This window comes from Dicentrarchus labrax, unplaced genomic scaffold (genome assembly GCF_905237075.1).
Source record: "Dicentrarchus labrax unplaced genomic scaffold, dlabrax2021, whole genome shotgun sequence".
Lineage (NCBI taxonomy): Eukaryota > Metazoa > Chordata > Actinopteri > Moronidae > Dicentrarchus > Dicentrarchus labrax.
The window spans coordinates 19,869,119-19,889,945 of NW_026136701.1; the positions used below are offsets into that span (position 1 = coordinate 19,869,119).

Consider the following 20,827-nt stretch of genomic DNA (forward strand, 5'->3'; position numbering starts at 1 on the left):
GATCCTAATAGGAAGTGACACCAAAAGAGCACATGGTTAGTGGTTTCATTTCGTATTGCGAAACTTCCAGTTTTCATTTTCAGTTTGCTGTGTGTGTGTGTGTGTGTGTGTGTGTGTGTGTGTGTGTGTGTGTGTGTGCATGCACAAGGTTCACCTTCACTTTTATAAAGGCGACTTCAAGTTCACTGTACTCTCATTATACTGTTAATATCTAAAACTAAAACATAATTCATGTGTCAGAAAAGGCTTTCCAACTAACCTCAGTGGTAGCCACACAGGCAATATACATATAGTTTTGCAGCAGTTGCTGTTACTCTTAATAATCCACAGACCAGGAGGTCAACAGTTCAGCAGATCATAGGGGCTATCTATTTGGTAAAGGTCTTCCAGAAGAAAAAACTGTTGGCAGCTTATTCTGGGTTGTGTGGGCAATGTTTGTTTCTGTAAAGAAATGCAGAATGCAGTGTTTTAGTTGTAATTTTTAAATGCTGTGAGTACTGAGAAATCTGAGCCACGGGCTTCCAAAAACCTTTGCAGTTGTAATGTGGGTGATCAAAACCTTTAATTTTGCAACTGGTTCAGGTGGTGGTTGTCAAGCAATAATACTTTTGGATTAATAATGTGTGGAAATGCATCACCTTATCATTGAGAGCAAAAAGAAAAAGAATATAGTGTGTAAAAACTAAAGCTCTGCATGGTAAGATACGGCTATATGCTGTTATACTGTATGTATTTGTCTATTTTGTAATTTGGGTGAAGCAACTCATTAGTTGTTATTAATAGAATTACAGAAAATGCAATAAATATTTTGTCCCGTACATTATTCTAAAAAATGAAAATATTTACAAATTTCTTTTGTGCGTAATGGAGATACTAAATTGACATAATTTCCATCCCTTGCCAGTTCCTCTGCTTGAAGAACATCCGCAAATTCTTGATGTCTTGCTGTGAGGTGTTTGAGATGAAGAAAAGTGACTTATTTGAAGCCTTCGATCTGTTCGATGTTCGAGACTTTGGAAAGGTAACAACCACATCCATCATTCTGTTTTTCTGTTACAAAAACACAAAAATCACGTATGTTGATATTATCAAACGATGGTCAAATTTCCTCCGTTCTGTTCTTTTCTGCTCTCCTTCTTTTAGCTGCCTTTTTACCTAGTTGCAGTTATTTTTGAAAGTCTTGAAACTTCGAGCATCTAGCACCTTTTACAAGCGCTTTTACAAGGGAAATCAGTTTGACTCAGCACATTGTTTGTTAAATTCATGCAACATCTGTTACAGCTGTGTGATGATGATTGCGCTGTTCGAAACAACCAGGGGAAATTAGTGACACAAACGTCAAAACTGTGTTCTAACTTGCAAAATAACTGAGTGGCAAGAAAATGACATAAAGATGTTTCAAAAGAAAATGTTGTAAGACAAAACTCTTCAAAGACAGCAAAATATATATTTTTTAATAATGTTACCTAAAATCCTTGGTTTGCATCTGCAATTAAATTAATAATAAATATGAAGTATTTTTCATTGTGAAATAAAATCTGAATGAAATCTGCACTCACAACCTGCACTCATGTTAAACTTACTATTCTCCATAGTGTATGTGTTTAATAAACATAACTGCTCAAAGACAACTAGAAATCATTAAACATGAAGTGCATCACTGCATTTGTAATCTTTATGTGTATACTGCAGTAATATAGTAATAAATGTGCCTGCCTGTGCATCACCTTTTCAGATATACTATGGGGAATACATGTAGTTTAGCATAATAAGACCCGTGTGATATAGAGGCAGTCAGGGGTGTGATGTCCTTCCTTCTGATGGTGTGTGAGTGAGTTTAAGAGCGTTCAGTATTTGTCCACCCAATGCTCGGTCTTGCATTTTTCGACTGCACTTCTGAAGGGATTGGTTGACATCTTTTTATTGCTGTGTTATTATGGGAGCTGTGTGTACACAGTGTTACCAGGTCAGTGGGTTTGTAGTGCGCTCCTCTTAGCTACTCAGTGGACCCTTATTTAACTCTGTGGAAGAAAGCACACTCACACATTTCCATAGATCAGTGCATTCGGTGCATAGCTTTGCCTTGGAGCATCTCTGGGTTATCCATGGGGAAATACATTATTAGTTATTTCAAACCATTGAACTATTGACATTTATTTTCTTTGCATTAATCTGTACTAATTAAATTAATGTCCACACCTTCTGTTTTAGCTGAGCTAAGCACAAATCCATTGACATTTTTCACTAAACATTTTCTCATCATTCGATCCAGTATAAATATGATATGTAATGATCATAGTAATTATATTAATGTTAAACTTATTTTTGCGTTTGTTCGCGCTTTTAAAAGAAAGTCAACTTTGTCTACCAATTAACTCATGTTAGATATGTGATTGTAAAACTCATACAGATTTGAATTCTCCAGGCAAAAGGTATATCAAAAGTACTTAAGTCAAGCATATTATGCATGATTAAACATTTTAATTCACTTTCCTGCAGAGAATATACAGGGGTCATTGGTGTGAGGGATTGCATATTGAGCTTTGCGTGCAGTTTCCCACACAGACTCTTTTCTTTCAGTTCAGAGTGTTGTGTTCTAAAGAAGCTTCCAGTTAATCTGGCTGCTGATAATCCCACAGGGGAGGTGCTGCCTGCAAATATGTACAGTACATCCAAGCCGAGCTGCATAATCTCAGTCATGTTCAAGGGTTGTCCATCAGTCAAACAAGCTTCCGGAGGGGGAAGATTGCGTTGCATCATTACTTTTTTTTTTTTCACCATTAGTTAAAAAATACGGGTGTCTGCAGGTTAGAGTGATTGAGTTGGAATGGCTCCAGGAAGGGTTGTACAGCTGAACAAGAAATGCTCAATCTCTTCCTTATTTTCCAAAAAACATTCAAAAGAGAACATCTCAAATCTCAGCCAGTCTAATCCACTGGGGTTGAGCTGTGCCAACTCTGCCCGTAGACGGAGCATTAGTCCACTGAATATCTAATGAGAGCTCTCTAACCTACATTCCTCTGCTGAGTTACTACAGACTTCACCCCTGACAGCCACGCTGACTGCATACAGCAGCCTGTAGGCCAGAGAGATGAAGGGAAGAGACAAGCAATATGTTTATTTCTCCCCTCAACTTAAAATGATGTCAGCCTTGACTGTAAAAGCAAAAGGTTTGCTTAGTAAATTCAAGTGAACGGAGAAGAGCATTTTACACTGAAGGATTTTTTTTCAAGGTAAATAAACCTATTTGCTCTCTTCCCGAGAGCCAGGTGAGAGGATTGACACCACTCTCTTGTCTGTATGGTAAATATGTCGCTACAGCCTGAAGGCAGTTAGCTTAGCATAAAGACTGGAAACGGGGGGAGAACTAGTCACCAGTCCTCGGAAGATCACTAATTGATATCTCGTTTGTTTGATGTCCTCGAGTCTCTTTTTGTTGCCTGCCTGGAAATTACATAACCCACACATAAACCCAAAATATACAGTTTTTACACTTCAGTTTTTGCATGGGTTAATCAAATGATATACCTTTAACTTGCTGTGTGTTTGAAGTTCTTAAAAATGAAACCCTATTGCATTTAATTAGTTTTTTGTTCACACGTGTATGTGTATAATTTAGACGAAAAACACGCATATTTGATTTATGACATTGTCTTAGGGTTAGGGTTAACTTTCCTTTCGTTTACTTTCTTATTTTTTTGGTGCTCTGGTGATTTAAGATACACTTTGTAAGTAGGCCACACTCACCATGGCGGTTGGACTTAAGCTGAGCTTGTGGCTTTGCTTCTCAAGTCACATGTGGCTTAAAGTAAGTGACAAATCATCCGATAAGTCAGGTGTGTGAACAAACGTTTGATTTTTTTAGTGTATTTATATGGCTTCTTCCTGTTTTCTTGAAGGACTGATTAGTTATTAGAGTATTGCAAAAAAAAGCCCAGCATCTGCTATCTAGTGAAGGGTGTGATGTGTGAGAATGAAATTTACACTGATAGTGATAAAGTTTCACAGAGTTCACAGAGAGCACCACAGAAATCATTCATCAATTTTTTTTCTCTCTTAATACACAATGTAGTCAGAACAAAATCTTGCGGATTAATTTTCAGCATTTCATGTCCTCGTATCTATTTACCTTTAGGCCCAAGGTGTGTTTCATGTGTCTAGTTGTGGAATAATGACGCAACTAAATATTAGAGCTGAGAAAGTACATAACGCCATATTTCAAATAATGTTAATCAAAGGCAGACGTTTTGTTTTGTTTCAGGAAAGAGATCTGCTCTGTAAATAACTTGTAAAGAAACAGAGGGCTTTTTCAGTTTTAAAGCTGGTCTCTCGCACTACAAACATGTCTCTTTGAGATGACATGCACACCTGGGTTCAGCCAAAGCCACAGCACTCATTCACACAGGAAGAGGCAATAAACTGCACATTGACAGGCTGTTATATCTAACCCCATCAACTATCTTTTTTTAACCATGCCTGCAAATCCAAATCCTGAGAACACATTTCATTTGTAGTGCTGTTACTTGAATCTTCTTCATATACCAACCAGAGAAATTATTAGATAGGAGAGTTAACTGACAGATGAATCCCCGCCCTTTGCTAATCTGGGATTTTTTTTTGGAGATAGGAGCATGATATTATTATGTTTATAATTACATAAAATACAAGTTTCACAGCAGGCAAACAACCTGATTTTCCTACGGCGGCTTCCTATCATGTCATCCTTATCAAGCACACCCATTTCCTTACACTATTTCTCCTGTGGCATCTACGGACTATATTATATGAACTACTGTATGTCCCAACATTGACCAAGACAAGCTGATTACAGCATATGTGATCCATCTGTGGGGTCAGTAAATGATCTCGTATCTGAGTGGATAAAATTGATGTTCAGCGTTCATGGACTTGTTTTTTCATGAGCCCTGGTAAAGGAACACTAAGGATTATTATAGCACAGAATTCAAACCAGTTCTGCTCTCCAGTTTAATTTATGTTAGCAGACTTCAGACACATAAATGCACAGCAAATGTACGATTATTGCATGCAGTATTATAATGTATTTATTTATTTGACTGTACTTGAATTTCCCTCGGGATAAATAAAGTATCTATCTATTCATTTAAAATCTAACTGAAAAGTGCCTTTGTAGTACACTACAGATCTCTTAATCAGACCTCTCTCACTTTCTTTTTCTTTAACACACACCCCCACCACCACCACACAGACACGCACTCACAAAGAGCCTGGTGCAAAGGTGTGAGAACCTGAGGTAGTGTGACCATTTCCTGCAGACCGTGCGTGTCTTTCTCTGTCAATCTGTCTGTTTGTCCGCTACCTGTCTCTTGCTGTTGATTTCAATTTTGAATGTAAGAAAAAAAGGACAACAAATAGTTTGCACATTACATATATGCCATATTGCCTTTTCATAGAGGCAGCTAATGTGTGGCTTACTTAGCAAGACATTGGTTACTGTTGGAGGTTGGATGATGGCTGGAGGCTGAATAGTTGCTAAGATGTTACAAATGTGGTAGCTAATTGGTTGCTAAGTCATGTTGGTGTGTTTTTTGGTGGTTGCTACATGGTTTCTAATGCATTTTGGGCAATTAAGAGGGCTTCCTGGTTGCTAAACGGTTGCTAAACAGTAGCTAGAGGGTTGCTAAGGTGTTTCAAAGGTATTCTCTAGTGTGAGTTGCTACTGCATTTTGTGGCTGCTTTGACTTATGGAGGGATACATTTAGAAAAGGGAAAGATTCCCCCGTTTTTACGATAAAATAAAAATAAAAACAAAAATACTGTGCATTGAAAATTTATCAGATTGATTTAAGCAGCAAGTCAGATACTGCATACCAGAGCTTTAAGAGATTCTGAGTTTCAGTCATAATTTAGGCTTGGATGTTGATGTTTACAGCTCAGAATCTGGTAATGACAACAACATTAGACATTAATGTGGCATTAACTTTCAGTGGCAAGTTTCTATTTCTCTCTGTCTCTCTCTCTCTCCTGCTCTCTTTAAGTCTCCCTGAGCCACTCAGAAACATGAATTAACACTCCTTTTTTCACCAGGTTATGGACACTCTATCCAAGCTCTCTAACACAACAATTGCACAGCAAGGAGGATTCAAGTAAGTCACTCAATAATAAAAAGAAAGAAAGAAAGGAAGAAAGACATTATCAATTACATTACATAAAAAAAGTGCCCCCCAACCCTTGACTACCTTCACTTTGACGTCATCGCCACCTCCCCACCCCTTACCGTCTCTGCAACCACAATTTCCAGTTTTATGAGATATTTGACGTTATTACCAGAAATGAGAAATACCAGTTGTTTCCAAACACTGATTTTCTTTTATAAAACAATCTGTTTATTGAAAGGTCTAGAGTAAACAAAGCACAATCATTAACAACAGCCACATGTCAAATAGGATATGACAAAATAAGAGTGCGCACTGGGAGACAGAAAAGAAAGAAATGATGATGTTTTTCATGAGATTGTTACTTTTCTCGTGATTAAACTATTTTATTTAATTTTATTTTATATGTTTGTATTATATGAATTTTTTTTCCAATCTGTATATTTTTATTTTGACATCTTTTGTAACTTCATCCATCCACTAAACATGAGAATGAGGCGGTTGCAGATCTCATTTCAATAAAATTAGGCTCGTGGCCCCAAATGCTTTTTTTCAAGCTGCATTAATAAATATGCAAATTTGTCAGCTAGTTTTGACCAATTTGTGTCCTTTTCTGCTGTACAAAAGCATAAAAAGAAAAGGAAAAGAAAGGATTTTTAGGCTATTGTAGATATTTTAATACAACTAAATAAACAGAAAGTTAGTTTCCCGCCCTAAATCACTCATTAATTAGAGTTACTTCATTGTGATTTTTCTGTTAAACTCTGAGCCTCATGCTGCTTTCCTGTCATTTCCAGGCCATTCCCAACCGAGGAGAGCCTAAAAGACGAGGATATTTACAATAATCTGGAAGACATGATTGAGTATGTATGAGGCTCCTCTCTGTGGGCCCATTATTGGTGTTGGTGAGAACATGATTAAGTAGCTCAGTAGCAGAACCAGCTCTGCTCATCATCCATGCTCTCCAGGGGTCTAGACACCCACATGTTTTGGTAAAAGGCTTGGCTCCGTTTCTCTGTTACTGTCAGAGGGAACGAATGAGTAATTCTGCATGTGTTTGCTGAGAGATTGCATACCACCCACATCAAGTCCTCTGGATGAGTGCTGATGACAGTTTGATTGACATATAAAGATGAATAAGGACAATGTATAGAACACAACTGATACAATTTTAGTATTATTTTCATGTCACATTAGAGTTTTAGAGCCTGTTCTTTGAGTTGTGCGTTATGCCATTCTAAAGTATTTTATTCTCTAATACATGTATTGATTTGTGGTTAATGATGAGTTAATGAATATGAGAATAAGAGAGGCCTAAGTCTTGTATTCTTCATGTATTACTCTATTACTTAATGATTTCTATAATGAATTTGTCATGACGTATACACAAAACCTTTTGTTTATATGTGTATATTTCTTACTGTTTAACATTGCATTTAACATATAATTGTTAATATTGTCCACAAATTGTTGTCCCACAAAAAGTCATGTGTGACAAATTTTAGAGACGTTAATGTGTGTGTGTGTGATAGTGAGAATGCCCCTGAGGATGAGGACGACTTGTACGCCGCAGTCTATGGGCTGGAAGAAGACAACGCAGGTGGAGAGATCTATGAAGACCTCATGAGGACGGAGCAGCATCCCCCATTGGTACAGCAATGAGTCACATCACACACACACACACACACACACACACACACACACACACACACACACACACACACACACACACACAGAATTTAGGTCTAAACTGAATACCTTGAAATGGCTTCAGGGTCGATGTTGTTGGACAACAGATTCAAGATTCAAGATTCAAGAAGCTTTATTTATCCCGAGGGAAATTACTGTGCAACAGTTTCAATACAAAGGTGGGAAAGTAATACAGGATTAGAGTAAAAATAAGCTAACATAGAATAAAATAAAATAAAATAAAATAAAATAAAATAAAATAAAATAAATAATAAAATAAAGGCTAACATAAAATAAATCAAACAATTAACTAAATGCAACAAATGCAAGCACTTACAGATAACATAAGTAGAAAAAAAGAAAACAAGTAACTCAGTGTGACAAAATGCAACAAAAATTGCAGTTAAACGTAGGTATATACAATATACAACAATACGCACCGTGCAGTTTAGCAGCATAAATTGAAATAAAATAAGTACAAACTAAATAAGTGATAAGAAGTGATTGGATAAAGTGGTAACAGTGATAAAAATTGTAGCAGCATTTGTTAGCAGCATAAATTAACTAAGCTACAGTACAACTAAATAAAGTGATGAAGTGAAATTTGGGTAAAAAAGTGACATTTGCTCGACCGGAGGTTTATACAGTCTGATGGCCACAGGAAGAGCATGTAAGCAGTGTTATTATAGTATTTAAGTATCCTCTGTCACACACCATCATGGCCCTTCCTCAAAACCTTGAAACCTCTCTTAAGCACAGTAGTCAACTAAATGTACTTTGTTATTTTCCACTACTGTTATTAACTTAACTCTGAGCACCACAGATGTCTGTTTTGGGCCAATTATTATTTACAGTTTGGCCCTTGCTGTTACCTGTCAAGTTGTGTATGCAGATGATGCAGTAAAGTACAATTCTAAGTTTCTGTATTAAGTAAAGTAATTTACCTGTTAATCTTCAAGAGTAAGAAGTTTTGGACTTGACAAGCATGAAAAACTAAATCACTGAAAATGTATAAACCATCTCATTTTGTGCAGTATCTAAGATTGATTAGTCAAAATCAAATGAGATAATAATAGATAGGAAAATACTTCTAAAACTACAAATACTAGTATGATCAAAAGTATAATAAATATAGAAAATTCACATGTAATACTTATGTTATACCTGTATACTGAAGTATTGGTCTTTTTAGAAAAACTAAAACATACCGAAGCAATTTCCCCCATTTTATGATTTACATTTGAAATGTTTTTGTTGATCTCGACCGGACCCCGAAAGGTCGAACTCAGCTGTGATCTCAGAGTGTGTCGACTGTCCATCTATTCATGAGCTGCACCAAATTGTTGTGCGTGATGCACGCAGGAGGAAGTGTGCACATGCCTCCGAAAATACTGTAGCTTGTAAATAGCTTGTTTTAAAAAAAAAAAAGAACACAAAAGAAAATTCTTGTCTGCAGATAAACCTACAGAAGAAAATCAAAATGTTCTTTATTGGATAGTAATATTTAAGCAACATTTTCTAAGGTGTGTGTCTTTCTAGAAGCAGGCAGAAATAGATGTCCGGAGCTGCTGCCTTACAGAGATCAAACAGACAGAGGAGAAATACACAGAGACCCTGGAATCCATTGAGAAGGTACTGAACCTCCCTTAATTGTCAAACCCAAATGATGGATTTCTTGTTGTTAAAGCATTACATCCTAATTTACCTAAGTGATTAATTTATATATTTCACGTCAAGCACAACATTTATGTTGATCATTGATTTGGTATCAGTCGAAGAGAAGTTGAGAGATATCACATACTCATTTTTAACGACAGGTGATCAAACATCTAACAAAAAATCTGTAAATAGAGCAAATATTTTACATTTATTTAGGGGGATTTCAGGGAACTTCCAGATTATCAATTCCCTAATTTCACATGCATAGTCCTTTTATCTGAAACCTCATATGAAGTCTGTTATTAGTTTCAATATGAGTGCGCCCCAGCTATTGGTGTTGTCGTCGTCATGTCACTGCTTGTTATAAATTACCATTAAGATAGTTGAATAATCAGTTTGTTAAGGGGGTTTGTGGAGAAGAGCTGAACTGTTTCATGTTTTTATCTTTTATTTCTCCAGTATTTCCTGAATCCTCTGAAGAAATTCTTCTCTGCGGCTGAAATTGACAAAGTTTTTGTCAACATTCCGGTAAGTCCCACAAAGTTTCCCCTCTGGTGATGTGACATGAAAATAGTGTTTGCGTGCAGGTACTGATGTCTTCTTTCTCTAATGCAGGACCTGGTTAAACTTCACAAGAGCCTGATGGCTGACGTGCAGGACTCCATCTTAAACAAAAATGCCTTAAATCTCTACCAGATTTTTATCAGCTACAAAGAGAGGTAGCTAATCATGAACACCATTCATTCATGTTTATAGTTAGGTTACAGGGAAAGCATATCAGTCTACTTTTGATGCTAATTTCTATAAGTTTCTCTTGTGTGAGTTTCATGAATGTGTTTATAATTTAAAAGGCCTTAAATAACACATTGCATTGGAATCTTCCAAAATGCCCCCCCATTTTGTCTCTGTAATTAGCTTAATGTGTGCCCTTCACCACTATACTTCCCCTCACACTTTTAAGTCATCGTCAAACCAAAAGCACTACAAACTAGTAGTGAATACATGTAGAATTTAATTGACACATGCTTTTTGAAAAATAATCTTCCAATATCAGAAGAAGGATTTCCTTGAGAGTCATATCAGGATGTCGTGTAGAGGACTGTCAGAGAATCATGTCTTTATCACGGACAACATGATTGCAACATCTTATGAGTGAGATCTGTATCCGTATATGTACTATATGTTCGTTTCTCAAAGTCTCCACAATGACTAAACTGCCTTTCCTCTGAATTGTAGACTGCTCATTTATGGGATTTACTGCAGTCAGGTGGAGATCGCCATCGCTGTTTTAGACCTCCTTTGCAAAGAGAAAGAGGATGTTCGTCTAAAGCTGGAGGTGAGACACCTGAAGAAACTGGCCCCTCAATAACACAGATACACACACACAAACCCATGTAAACAGATCCAGTTTTCTAGCGGCCCCTAGTGTTTAGTTTATGCACTACAAATACAAAGGGAGTATATATATATATATATATATATATATATATATATATATATATATATATATATATATATTATTGATGCCCAGATGGGAAAATTGGCAGTTGCAGCAGCACAAGGAAATTAGTACAGATAAATATAGAGAGTAAAAATGAATAATAAGAGGTATATAAAACTAAAAGAAGAATAGAAGAATAGCAATTATAAAAGGGCAATTAAAGACGCAATTATATATTCAAAAGTGACAGTGATGTGATGTGATTAGTATCAGCAATGTGTCTTGTTCTCTCCAGCTTTAAATGACTTAAAAACTTTACTGTACTTATATAAATGGCTTTCAATAGCTCATTTTATGTGATAGATTTGAAATAAAAGTAAAGATAAGATAATAAATGATATAGGTTTAAAATCGTTGTTATATCCGCCATCATTTCTTTATAAGCTGTGAGCTTGGTGTGAGCTGTTTAAAACAGAATAGGATACAAACATATACCATACTCAATTTCACATGACAATTTGCTTTAGGTCTGAGCCCTAAAAGAAATAAGAAAAGATACATAAAAGCTATGGCAAACACATTGTTTTGTGTCTTGGTTGAGCCATCCTTGTGAAAAAGCCTCAGTAACACCAAAGAATGTCAACTGTGAGAAGATGCATATTAGTTCATGCTAAATATGTGTGTTATTTGTTCCAGGAGTGCTCAAAGAGAGCCAATAATGGGAAGTTTACTCTGAGGGACCTGCTGGTTGTCCCGATGCAGAGAGTCCTCAAGTACCACCTCCTTCTTCAGGTAAAGTTTGACTCTGCTAATTTAAAGCAAGAGTGTCAACCCACATGTCATGGAAAAACTGAGAGTCTGCTCAATTTTTAAAAGAAAATATATTTATTTCAGAGATCAGCCCTCCCTGACTAGATAAAGGTTTTGTTACTTGACACTTGTTTTGACACCCCTTATTTTATGTTTGATTTTTGAATGAATTTGCTGAATCAGAGTTCTTATTTCCCTTTATGTTTTCCTAAAATTACTTTATACATTAAAGTAATATATACAATAATAATATACATATATACAATTTTAAATAGCAGCTCCACTGGAGCCTTCAGGGCTTACTGCCTTGCTTTTGTTTCAAGGACCCCCAATTGATACACATCAGGCTGCAAACCTGTATTTGATAAAATGTAGTCTCAGGAAACCCTGTCTGATAAGATTAAGTTATTCCTATAACTGTCTATACTGTAGATTGGCAGATTGATAGTAAAGAGTGTGAAAACTAAGAACATAATAGTAATTCTTATACATTTATGTCATTGGTTTAACTTCTAGCCAATGAAAAAATTGTGAAATTAAAATATTCTCCATTTTTCTGGGGACCACTGGGGGACCTCGGACCCCAGGTTGAGAACCACTGCTCAAAGGATAGCACATACATGCTTATTTTATTTAATTACTTTTTAAGGAGAGCAAGTTTTTATTCCTGTGAGACCAGGGCAGGAAGGATTAAACATTATTTCAGTTTATTCAACTTGTATTATGTTTTCTTGTCAATATAAAAGTGACCACTTGAGGGCAACATTCTCCACATTTCTACATGTTTGCCTCCCTTCACAGCATCCTCACACTACAAAAATACCATCCATTTTGACAAGTCATTTAGGTCTTTGTATTTAGTCTTCATATCTCACATCTCTCAAAGAAACAGTGACTGAATGAAGTGACATCACTGTGTCAATACAGTTTAGAGAATTGTTCTCAAACAAGGAATATTATTAAAATAATTATTCCTGGTGTGTCTGTGACCTGATTGCAAGATAGATTTACAAGTGAAATTATCATTACCTCACTAATTGATTTTATACATGATTACAAACTTGTCTTGCAGTGTAGGTGTACTTTTACCTCTATAGAAACCAGACATGCAGTCTTTTAAAATCCCCCCAATTCCACTGCCTACTGATAACTGTGTGACGCAGTCTCCCCTGGTTAGTATGAATCAGAGGTCAGGCAATAGCTGGCAAGGCAGATGAGGACTATGAAAAGAAAGCTGTTTTAAATTGTTGTGGAGGGTAAAGACCTCCACGGTAAACGGCGGTAATCCCGCGTGTTCTCATCTGCCCTCTGAGGAGAGACTTTGAGTAGAAGGTAACAAGGGAATAGTTAATCTCTTCATTTTCTAATGATATATGCAATATAATGAAGTGTAAACATGCCTAAAGTGTTTCTACAGACCTTTTATATCAGATACATATAATGTACATATTGCTGTAATCATGATTAAGTCTTCATGATTTAACTTTGCTACTATACACAGCACATACACTATTGGCAGCATGTCATTAACTGTATAGAATTAAGCATAAAAAAATAAATAACCACGATGCTGCAATACTATCCTGATAAAATGGTGAAACTGGTGTATCCAGAAGATGAAGATTCACATTATGATGTGTAATTATATGTGCTGTGGAAATGACTCAGTTTGGACTAGTATAAGGTTATTTGTCTCATGTCCTGTGCTGTTTGACTGGTGTTTTGATGGCAATGAAACCAAAAGGCACCAAAGGAGCAGATTTCATGGTGCCTCTGTGCTGATTACACTCCCCAACAATAACTTCCATGTGTTGAGTAATCAAATAAACATGTGTAGGCGTTGGCGGGATGATGCCAGAACATCCCCTTTCTTCCCATTTCTGGCAGTAAAATACCATTTGATAGCATTTGTATAAATATAAAAAAAGATAAATCCTATTTATGTGTCTATTTAATGTTTTTTCAGTTTATTAAAAATGAAGGATTATACTCCTGATGCACATGTGCCAGTCTTTGCCTGAAGACCACTTTGTGCCCTCAAATGAGATTAATTTAAGAAAAGTAGCTGCTCCCTGATTATTATTTTCGGAGTATAAAAAGTGCTTTGTTTGTTATAAGAACGGCATGGAGGCATTCGGTTGTGGAAGAGATCTTTTTACTCACTGATCATCATGTTTAGCTATCAAATGATGTAGTGAAATAGCATAAAATGGAAAGGCTGTAAAGTACAACTACTTTAAATGTATAGTAAAATATAACAATTGAGTAAATGCAAATTGTTCCATCACAGATTTTTGCTGTACAGCTTTATATTGTATATTCTTACAAGACATATGCTTTACTTTTAGTGTATTCATTTTTACGGTATTAACTGAAATAAGATTAATTTGAAAATTGTAAGTCTTCAATTTTTTTTTCTTGTTAGTAAAACTACATGGTGGCACTTCAATTGATCTTCATTATGAAATCAATAATCCAACAATTCGTGCTAAATGTGTACTTGAGAGTGAGTTTTATCCTGTGAAGATAGTGCATAACTTCTGTTCCGTCTTCCTCTAACAGGAGCTAGTGAAACACACTCACGATGCTGCTGACAAGAGCAACCTGAAGATCGCACTTGATGCCATGAAAGTAAGTGCAGTGCTTATGGTAAATGCCCTGTAATCATTGTGATTTCAGCTTGTCACCAATAGCAGGCTATTTAGTGGATAATTCCAAACAGTCTCTGCCACTCAACTACCGGCTTTTATTAGATAAATGGTTCTGAATTAGTGTGAATTGATAAAACTTTACATTTATATCACATTAGTGAATGCTGACTGCCGTATTTGCTTTTCCAGCCCTGAAGGGAGCCAGGGGAGCAAATGCATAACGTTAGACAGCTTGAAGGCTTGATTCATACTTCACACAGTGTGCTCAGCTAAGATAAGCACAAAATAAAAACAATGTAAAACATAAACATGTGTATAAAATTAAAGAAATAGGTTGGTGTTTTATGAAGTGTGTTTATATGCTTTCTTGCCGAGAGTGAGGTGAGAACATTGATATTGTCATATCTGTATGTTAAATATGAAGCTACAGCCAGCAGCCGATTACCTACTTGCACCTCTAAAGCTCCTTAATGGACAGATTGTATCTTGTTTTTTTTGATCTACCAAAAAAGAAATGTAAAAAAGACAACTTACAGTTTTATGGAAGGTTATGCGCTCGACTATCACCTGTAAAACGGCAACTTGTTGTTTCTGGTCCTTGGTTTTAACAAGTTAGCGGTTTCACCCTGTGTCCAGTCTTGATGCTAAGCTTAAGCTTAGATAGCCTAACCATCTCCTGGCTGCAGCTTCATATTGAACAGTCAGATACAAGAGTGGTATTGATCCTCTCACCTAACGCTCAGAATGAAAGCAAATAAGTGCATTTTGAAAAAGTCTATTTCCCAAAATTCATAAAGAATTCCTTTAAATCTATAGTACAGAATATCATCATACTTTTGACATATTTCACTACCTCAAGACTGAACTAATCCAACAAAATATGTCTGTGTTTGTGCATCTGTGTGTGTCTGTTTTGTCCAGGACCTGGCTCAGTATGTCAACGAGGTGAAGAGAGATAATGAGACTCTGAGGGAGATCGAACAGTACCAGAGGTCTATTGAAAACCTGGTAAACCAAGAATCTTTTCCTACAATTATCAGCAGCTATTAGTGTACACTGGATAATATTTGGAATAGCCTGAAGAAATCAGCCAGTAACATGAGATAAAACTTGCAGACACCTGCATTCAATGTATGAGACACCTGATCTTTACAGTCTTTACTGACTTACAGAGTTAATGCAGGTAAATTATGGAAGGTTAATATACTTATATATACTGATCTTACCCTCTTGCATTCCTGTGATTTTTCTGTAGATATAATGTTTGGCTTTTTACCTTTTTTCAGAATTCTGTTCCCAAGGATAATAAAGATAAAGTCCAAAAGACGCTTATAACATGTCATACAGGTTTAGAGCTTAAATGATTAGTTAATCAATCAATCACTTAATTAATTGACAGAAAAACTAAAAAAGATCTTAAAGTAAATCTCCATAGGTTTTAGACTGTTGATTGTTGATGGTTGAAAAAATAAAAGACATTTGCATTCGTCACCTTATGCTCTGGAAAATTATAATGGGCACTTTTCATTATTTTCTGAAAACTACTGACTGAGAAAATAATCAGCAGATTAATTATTGATTAAAATGATTATTACTTGTAGCCCTATACCAGTCAAAGATATTATTCATAGCGACAGCATCTCAATAAGACATTATTACTGTAATTAAAATATCAAATTAAACAGCTTTTATATATCTGAGGGACACCCGTTGAGTACAATTCAATTCAATTTTATTTGTATATTGCAATTCATTACAGAAGTTATCTCAGGACACGTTTCAAATAGAGCAGGTCTAGACCGAACTCCTTATAACATTATTCACAGAGACCCAAAAGTTCCCACCATGAGCAAGCACTTGGCGACAAGGGCAAGGAAAAACTGCCTGTTAAGAGGCAGAAAGAGACAGATCCTTCGGCTCTAAGTGGGTGGTCGTCTGTCTCGACCAGTTGGGGTGAGAGAGAGAGAGAGAGAGAGAGACACAGACAGAGAGAGAGAGAGACACAGACAGACAGACAGACAGACAGACAGACAGACAGACAGACAGACAGACAGGTAAACCCCATCATCCCAGGGCCATACAGGGCACACCTCAAACATATCATATGTAAGGTAGACTATATGTAATACAGATCATACATAAGGCAAGAGATGCCATCGCCAAATGTGGTAATAAGAAAGCAGAACAGGATGAGATATGGTGGTGAAGGAAGTAATCATTTGACAGAACCAGTCGCAGGTTGGAAAAAAGCGTAACCAGCAGTGGAGGCATTAGGAGTGAGAGCGCATTAGAGTTTGTCAGGTTATAAAGACCATCTCCTTGATTGAGCAAAATTGGTGACTTGAGTGAATGTCATTGTTGATAACAACTGACCAGCTGATGGTGCCAGAACTTACATAATGTTGAACTGGGAATACCTTACTATTCAATCTGGGGGATGGAAGAAATACAGTAATGTGTTATGGGGGTCTGTTGGATCCCTCTCCTGAAATAGGTGTTTTTTATTTGGGTTATATTTAAGGGTCAACATGACAACAATATGATCCGTTGGTGAACGTGTTACTAATTAATGCATTTATTTCATACATAATTCATATACATTTGAACCCCCCTCTTGTTCTACTTTCAGAATCAGCCTCTAATCAGCTATGGTCGACCAAAAGGTGATGGAGAGGTGCGCATGGTCAGTGTTGACAAGAGGAAACAAGACAGGTTGTTCTACTTCATTGTCCTGAAAAAGAAATTAGTATTACAAACAGAAAAAACACACATGAAATGTCTGATGATCTGTAGCTATTCAGTATATTCAACATAAGGGTCGACAAAGCTAATTTTTGTTACTTGGACTCACTTATTATCTTACATACCTGCCTGAATACAAGTTGGCAAAGATCATCCTTTCTGTTGCAATAAAAACTGTATGGGAATACAGCTAAAAAGCTAAATAAATCACAACTATATATTCTCATATAGAGCAAATAAGTACTTGCTCAGACATACAGATTCCTATGAAAGCCCTGAAAGGCAAGGGGATTTTTTTTCTCCATCTGTTTTCAGAGTTGAAGAATAAAAAAAAGTTACCTATAAAAATGTCATCTGTTTTCACAGATGAAAAACATTTAATTAAACATTTTTTGTCATACATATACAATAGTTTAATATAATATGACAATATAATATTCTGCCTTCTTATTTCACAGACACATCTTTTTATTTGATATGGCCGTCATTGTTTGCAAGAGAAGAGGAGACAACTATGAGATGAAGGATATACTGGACCTCAACTACTTCAAAATCACAAACAACCCCACCTCTGACAGAGAGGGTAAAAAGGTCAGTTGGCAGGAGAGACACGATAGACTTCTATGCATATAAATAAACAGATGCTGCACTTGTATACTGGTATTTGTGCACTTTGCATTGCATTGAATATTGGCTCACTATCTCTGTCTACCTCACACTGTGATTAGTTTACGGTTCATAATAATAAACTACACTACTGTATGGAAATTTTGCCATTCAACGTATTCTTGGCTGCAGATTTTATTACTAAAATAAATGTCGGGACGCCTAATAAGAATAATCCAGAATGATATCTTCCCCCTTCCTGTGTAGGGTCAGTTGTGTTTTCACCTCTCTGAAAAATTCTGATTTAGAAACCTGGAAGGAAGGCTCCCTTTTGTCATTCTGCATAGTTTATACGCTATTTTTCGCCTTGTGAGAACGTTTGCCGGCTATATTGTAATGGAGGGAACTTGTTGATGTCTTGTTGATGTATGCCCACAGATGGTGTCTTCTCACCCCGGTGCTGATTGCTAATGTGAAACTGACAGCTAGCCAGAATGAAATGGTTCTGTGGTTTCTATCAAAGGGACTCTATTATCATTGTTTACTGGATTGTGCAATCATAATGTGTGTGTGTGTGTGTGTGTGTGTGTGTGTGTGTGTGTTGTGTATGGTCTTGATGTGTTTTTGGGGGATTATGTGTGTGTTTGACATTACTCAGGATTGTCTCTAACGGTATTTCTAAATTAAAATTTTTGTACCAAACATGTAATGACATAAGCAGGTACATTATTCCTCTTTAACCATTTTTTTTTAATATGCCATCTACCTTCCAACATTTTGCTGCACAAAAAGACGCAGACACTCGCACACAGAAACACTGAAAAAGGACAAATATTCACAGACAGATAATGTGTACCTACATCCACCTCAGCACACACCCGCAAACACACACCGCAGGACAGAGATGCTAATATCAGATGATGAATGCGTGCAGTCCTCCAAGGCTGCTTATAGCTATATATCATTTTCTGCTAAATGAAACTTCAGAGTGTGAATGCGAGCACCCACACAGTCATCAATGATTTAACGCTCAGCAGAGCTCTAAAACACTCAGGACTTTGCAGGGCCGGCCAATCACTGACGGGTAAACCCCACCACTTTTCCTGTTATTAGATATGACACTACAAGCTGGAGCAGATTAGGGTGGCAAAAGCTGAGAGGCTTGGGAATTGATTAGAAATTGGTACCAAATATGCACACGGGCAAAGAATTTAACCTGTGAGTGCTGCAGTGGTAGATATGTGGCGACCAACTGTGAGAGAAAACAAACAAGCAGTAGTCAAATATTACAGCCAGATTGATTGAACACCATAATTGAGGACTTTGGTAACTGTGGCTTAGAAGTTTTGATGCTGTTTCCAAATTTAGGATGCATATGGAAAAAAAGAGATCGAATGCTCTGTCTTTGGTTCCTCCGAGACAGATTAGCAGACTCTGCCTCGCTATGATCACAGCCAAAGTCCTCTTTGGGCAGAACTCTGGGTAAACTCCCTCTGCTGCTGCTCTACGGATGTTCACAACACGCAGCAACCAACACCCTGTTGGTCTGTGAGCCTTGTGGCACCAAGACAAATGAACTAAGGCCAATGAAGATTGATGGCTGTACACGTCACACAGAGATTAAGTCATCTTTGCCTATTTTGTCCTTGTAGGAACAGAAAAAAAGCAAAGTGTCTTGGTCTGATAGGACACAATAGATGTTAGACAAAATGGTGGATAGCAATCAAGGAACGGGGTAAAAGGGGGAATTTAGGGGAGATAAAAACAACAAGGGAATTTTAAAGGCAAACAAACACCCCCCAAAAATTCTGAAAAGGTTTGTGGCAGATTTTTTTTTTTTTGTCTCTCGCCATGGCAGAATAAACAAAATATAACAATTTATTTTAGAGGTGTTCAAGAAATCTGAGGCACCCAAGAAGTTAGTGATTTAAAAAGCCTTTAATCTCAGACAGGTAAAGTCACTTGATGGATCAGGTTCCATACATCGATAATCATACATCAATAACCATACATCGAAAATCCCACACAACAGCAACAGACAAATAGAGAACTATATGCAAAACATCTGAAAATCTCTTAATAATTCACTTTTCTTTACATCCATGCAAGAAGGTACATGATTTCTTCAAAGGACTCAGATGCCTAAAAAACAAGAAAAAGAGAGAAGTCAAGTTCCCCATCAAACCAGGATATTGTTTAGTTTTCAATGTATATATTCAAAACGATTCTCTTTGTAAGAGTCTTTAAATCGCTACCGTCTTGAGTGCCTCAGATTTCTTCAACAATTCTAAACTAGTAGGATCCCCAAACTGAAGAGCACCAGAGGGACACATTTCTTCACACCCAAGCAGCTCTCCATGAAGATTGTTTTTTGACTACAACAATTTATTGTTTTTCCCGGGACTCATATTCTTGTTGGATTGTGGTGCTTGTATCTAGTAGTATCTTGCAGTGTTTGAGATAGAAGGCAGATGCAGTTGCCTTTTGCCAGGCTAGCTGTTTCCAGTCTTTCTGCTAGTCTAGCCTAAACTAAGCTGACTGTAGCTTCATATTTAGTGCACTGATATGAGACTGGTAACGCTCCTCTCATCTGGCTCCTGCAGGAACCCTGTGTGATACTCATTACAATACACATTTAGCCATGTAGTTTCCCTACATATATGTAAATGTTCACAGTGCATTCATGAGAAAATACATTCAGATTGATTGCCTCTGATTGATTCTTCCTGACCTCCGCAGTGGTGTTACGGGTTCTACGTGACTCACCAGCAGGGGCACACAGGCTTTGAACTCTTTTTCAAGACCAGAGAGCTGAAGAAGAAGTGGCTGGATCAGTTTGAAATGGCCATGTAAGTACACAGCGACATGACCACTGTGTGTATCATAGGAAAAACAAATCGTGTACTTGTATGTGCATGTGTGTGTGTGTGTGTGTGTGTGTGTGTGTGGTGTTTATTTGCCTTTGTTTGCATCCATGTTATTCCAAGGCCGAGAGAGGTGTTGACTCTTTCATGTGCACTGTTTGATCAGGCCTTTGCTGTAATCAAGCACACACTGCTGACAACAGTACGATAACACACGCACACACACACGCG

General features: G+C 36.9%; 1 protein-coding gene across 3 annotated transcripts in view; it reads left to right on the plus strand.

Annotated features, from left to right (window-relative positions):
- The window catches only part of LOC127349842 (guanine nucleotide exchange factor VAV3), a 47,969-nt gene that overhangs the window by 2,846 nt on the left and 24,296 nt on the right, over positions 1 to 20,827 (plus strand). For 2 of the 3 annotated variants that reach the window (XM_051375853.1, XM_051376021.1), the window contains 14 exons: positions 905 to 1,021; positions 6,067 to 6,125; positions 6,932 to 6,997; positions 7,667 to 7,784; positions 9,363 to 9,455; positions 9,942 to 10,010; positions 10,098 to 10,201; positions 10,719 to 10,818; positions 11,620 to 11,715; positions 14,296 to 14,364; positions 15,306 to 15,392; positions 17,014 to 17,096; positions 17,585 to 17,717; positions 20,472 to 20,581. In XM_051375853.1, coding sequence (XP_051231813.1) covers positions 905 to 1,021; positions 6,067 to 6,125; positions 6,932 to 6,997; positions 7,667 to 7,784; positions 9,363 to 9,455; positions 9,942 to 10,010; positions 10,098 to 10,201; positions 10,719 to 10,818; positions 11,620 to 11,715; positions 14,296 to 14,364; positions 15,306 to 15,392; positions 17,014 to 17,096; positions 17,585 to 17,717; positions 20,472 to 20,581 — 1,304 coding nt within the window. The remainder of the gene's footprint in view (positions 1 to 904; positions 1,022 to 6,066; positions 6,126 to 6,931; positions 6,998 to 7,666; positions 7,785 to 9,362; positions 9,456 to 9,941; positions 10,011 to 10,097; positions 10,202 to 10,718; positions 10,819 to 11,619; positions 11,716 to 14,295; positions 14,365 to 15,305; positions 15,393 to 17,013; positions 17,097 to 17,584; positions 17,718 to 20,471; positions 20,582 to 20,827) is intronic. The other variant, XM_051375946.1, reaches the window with a different exon arrangement.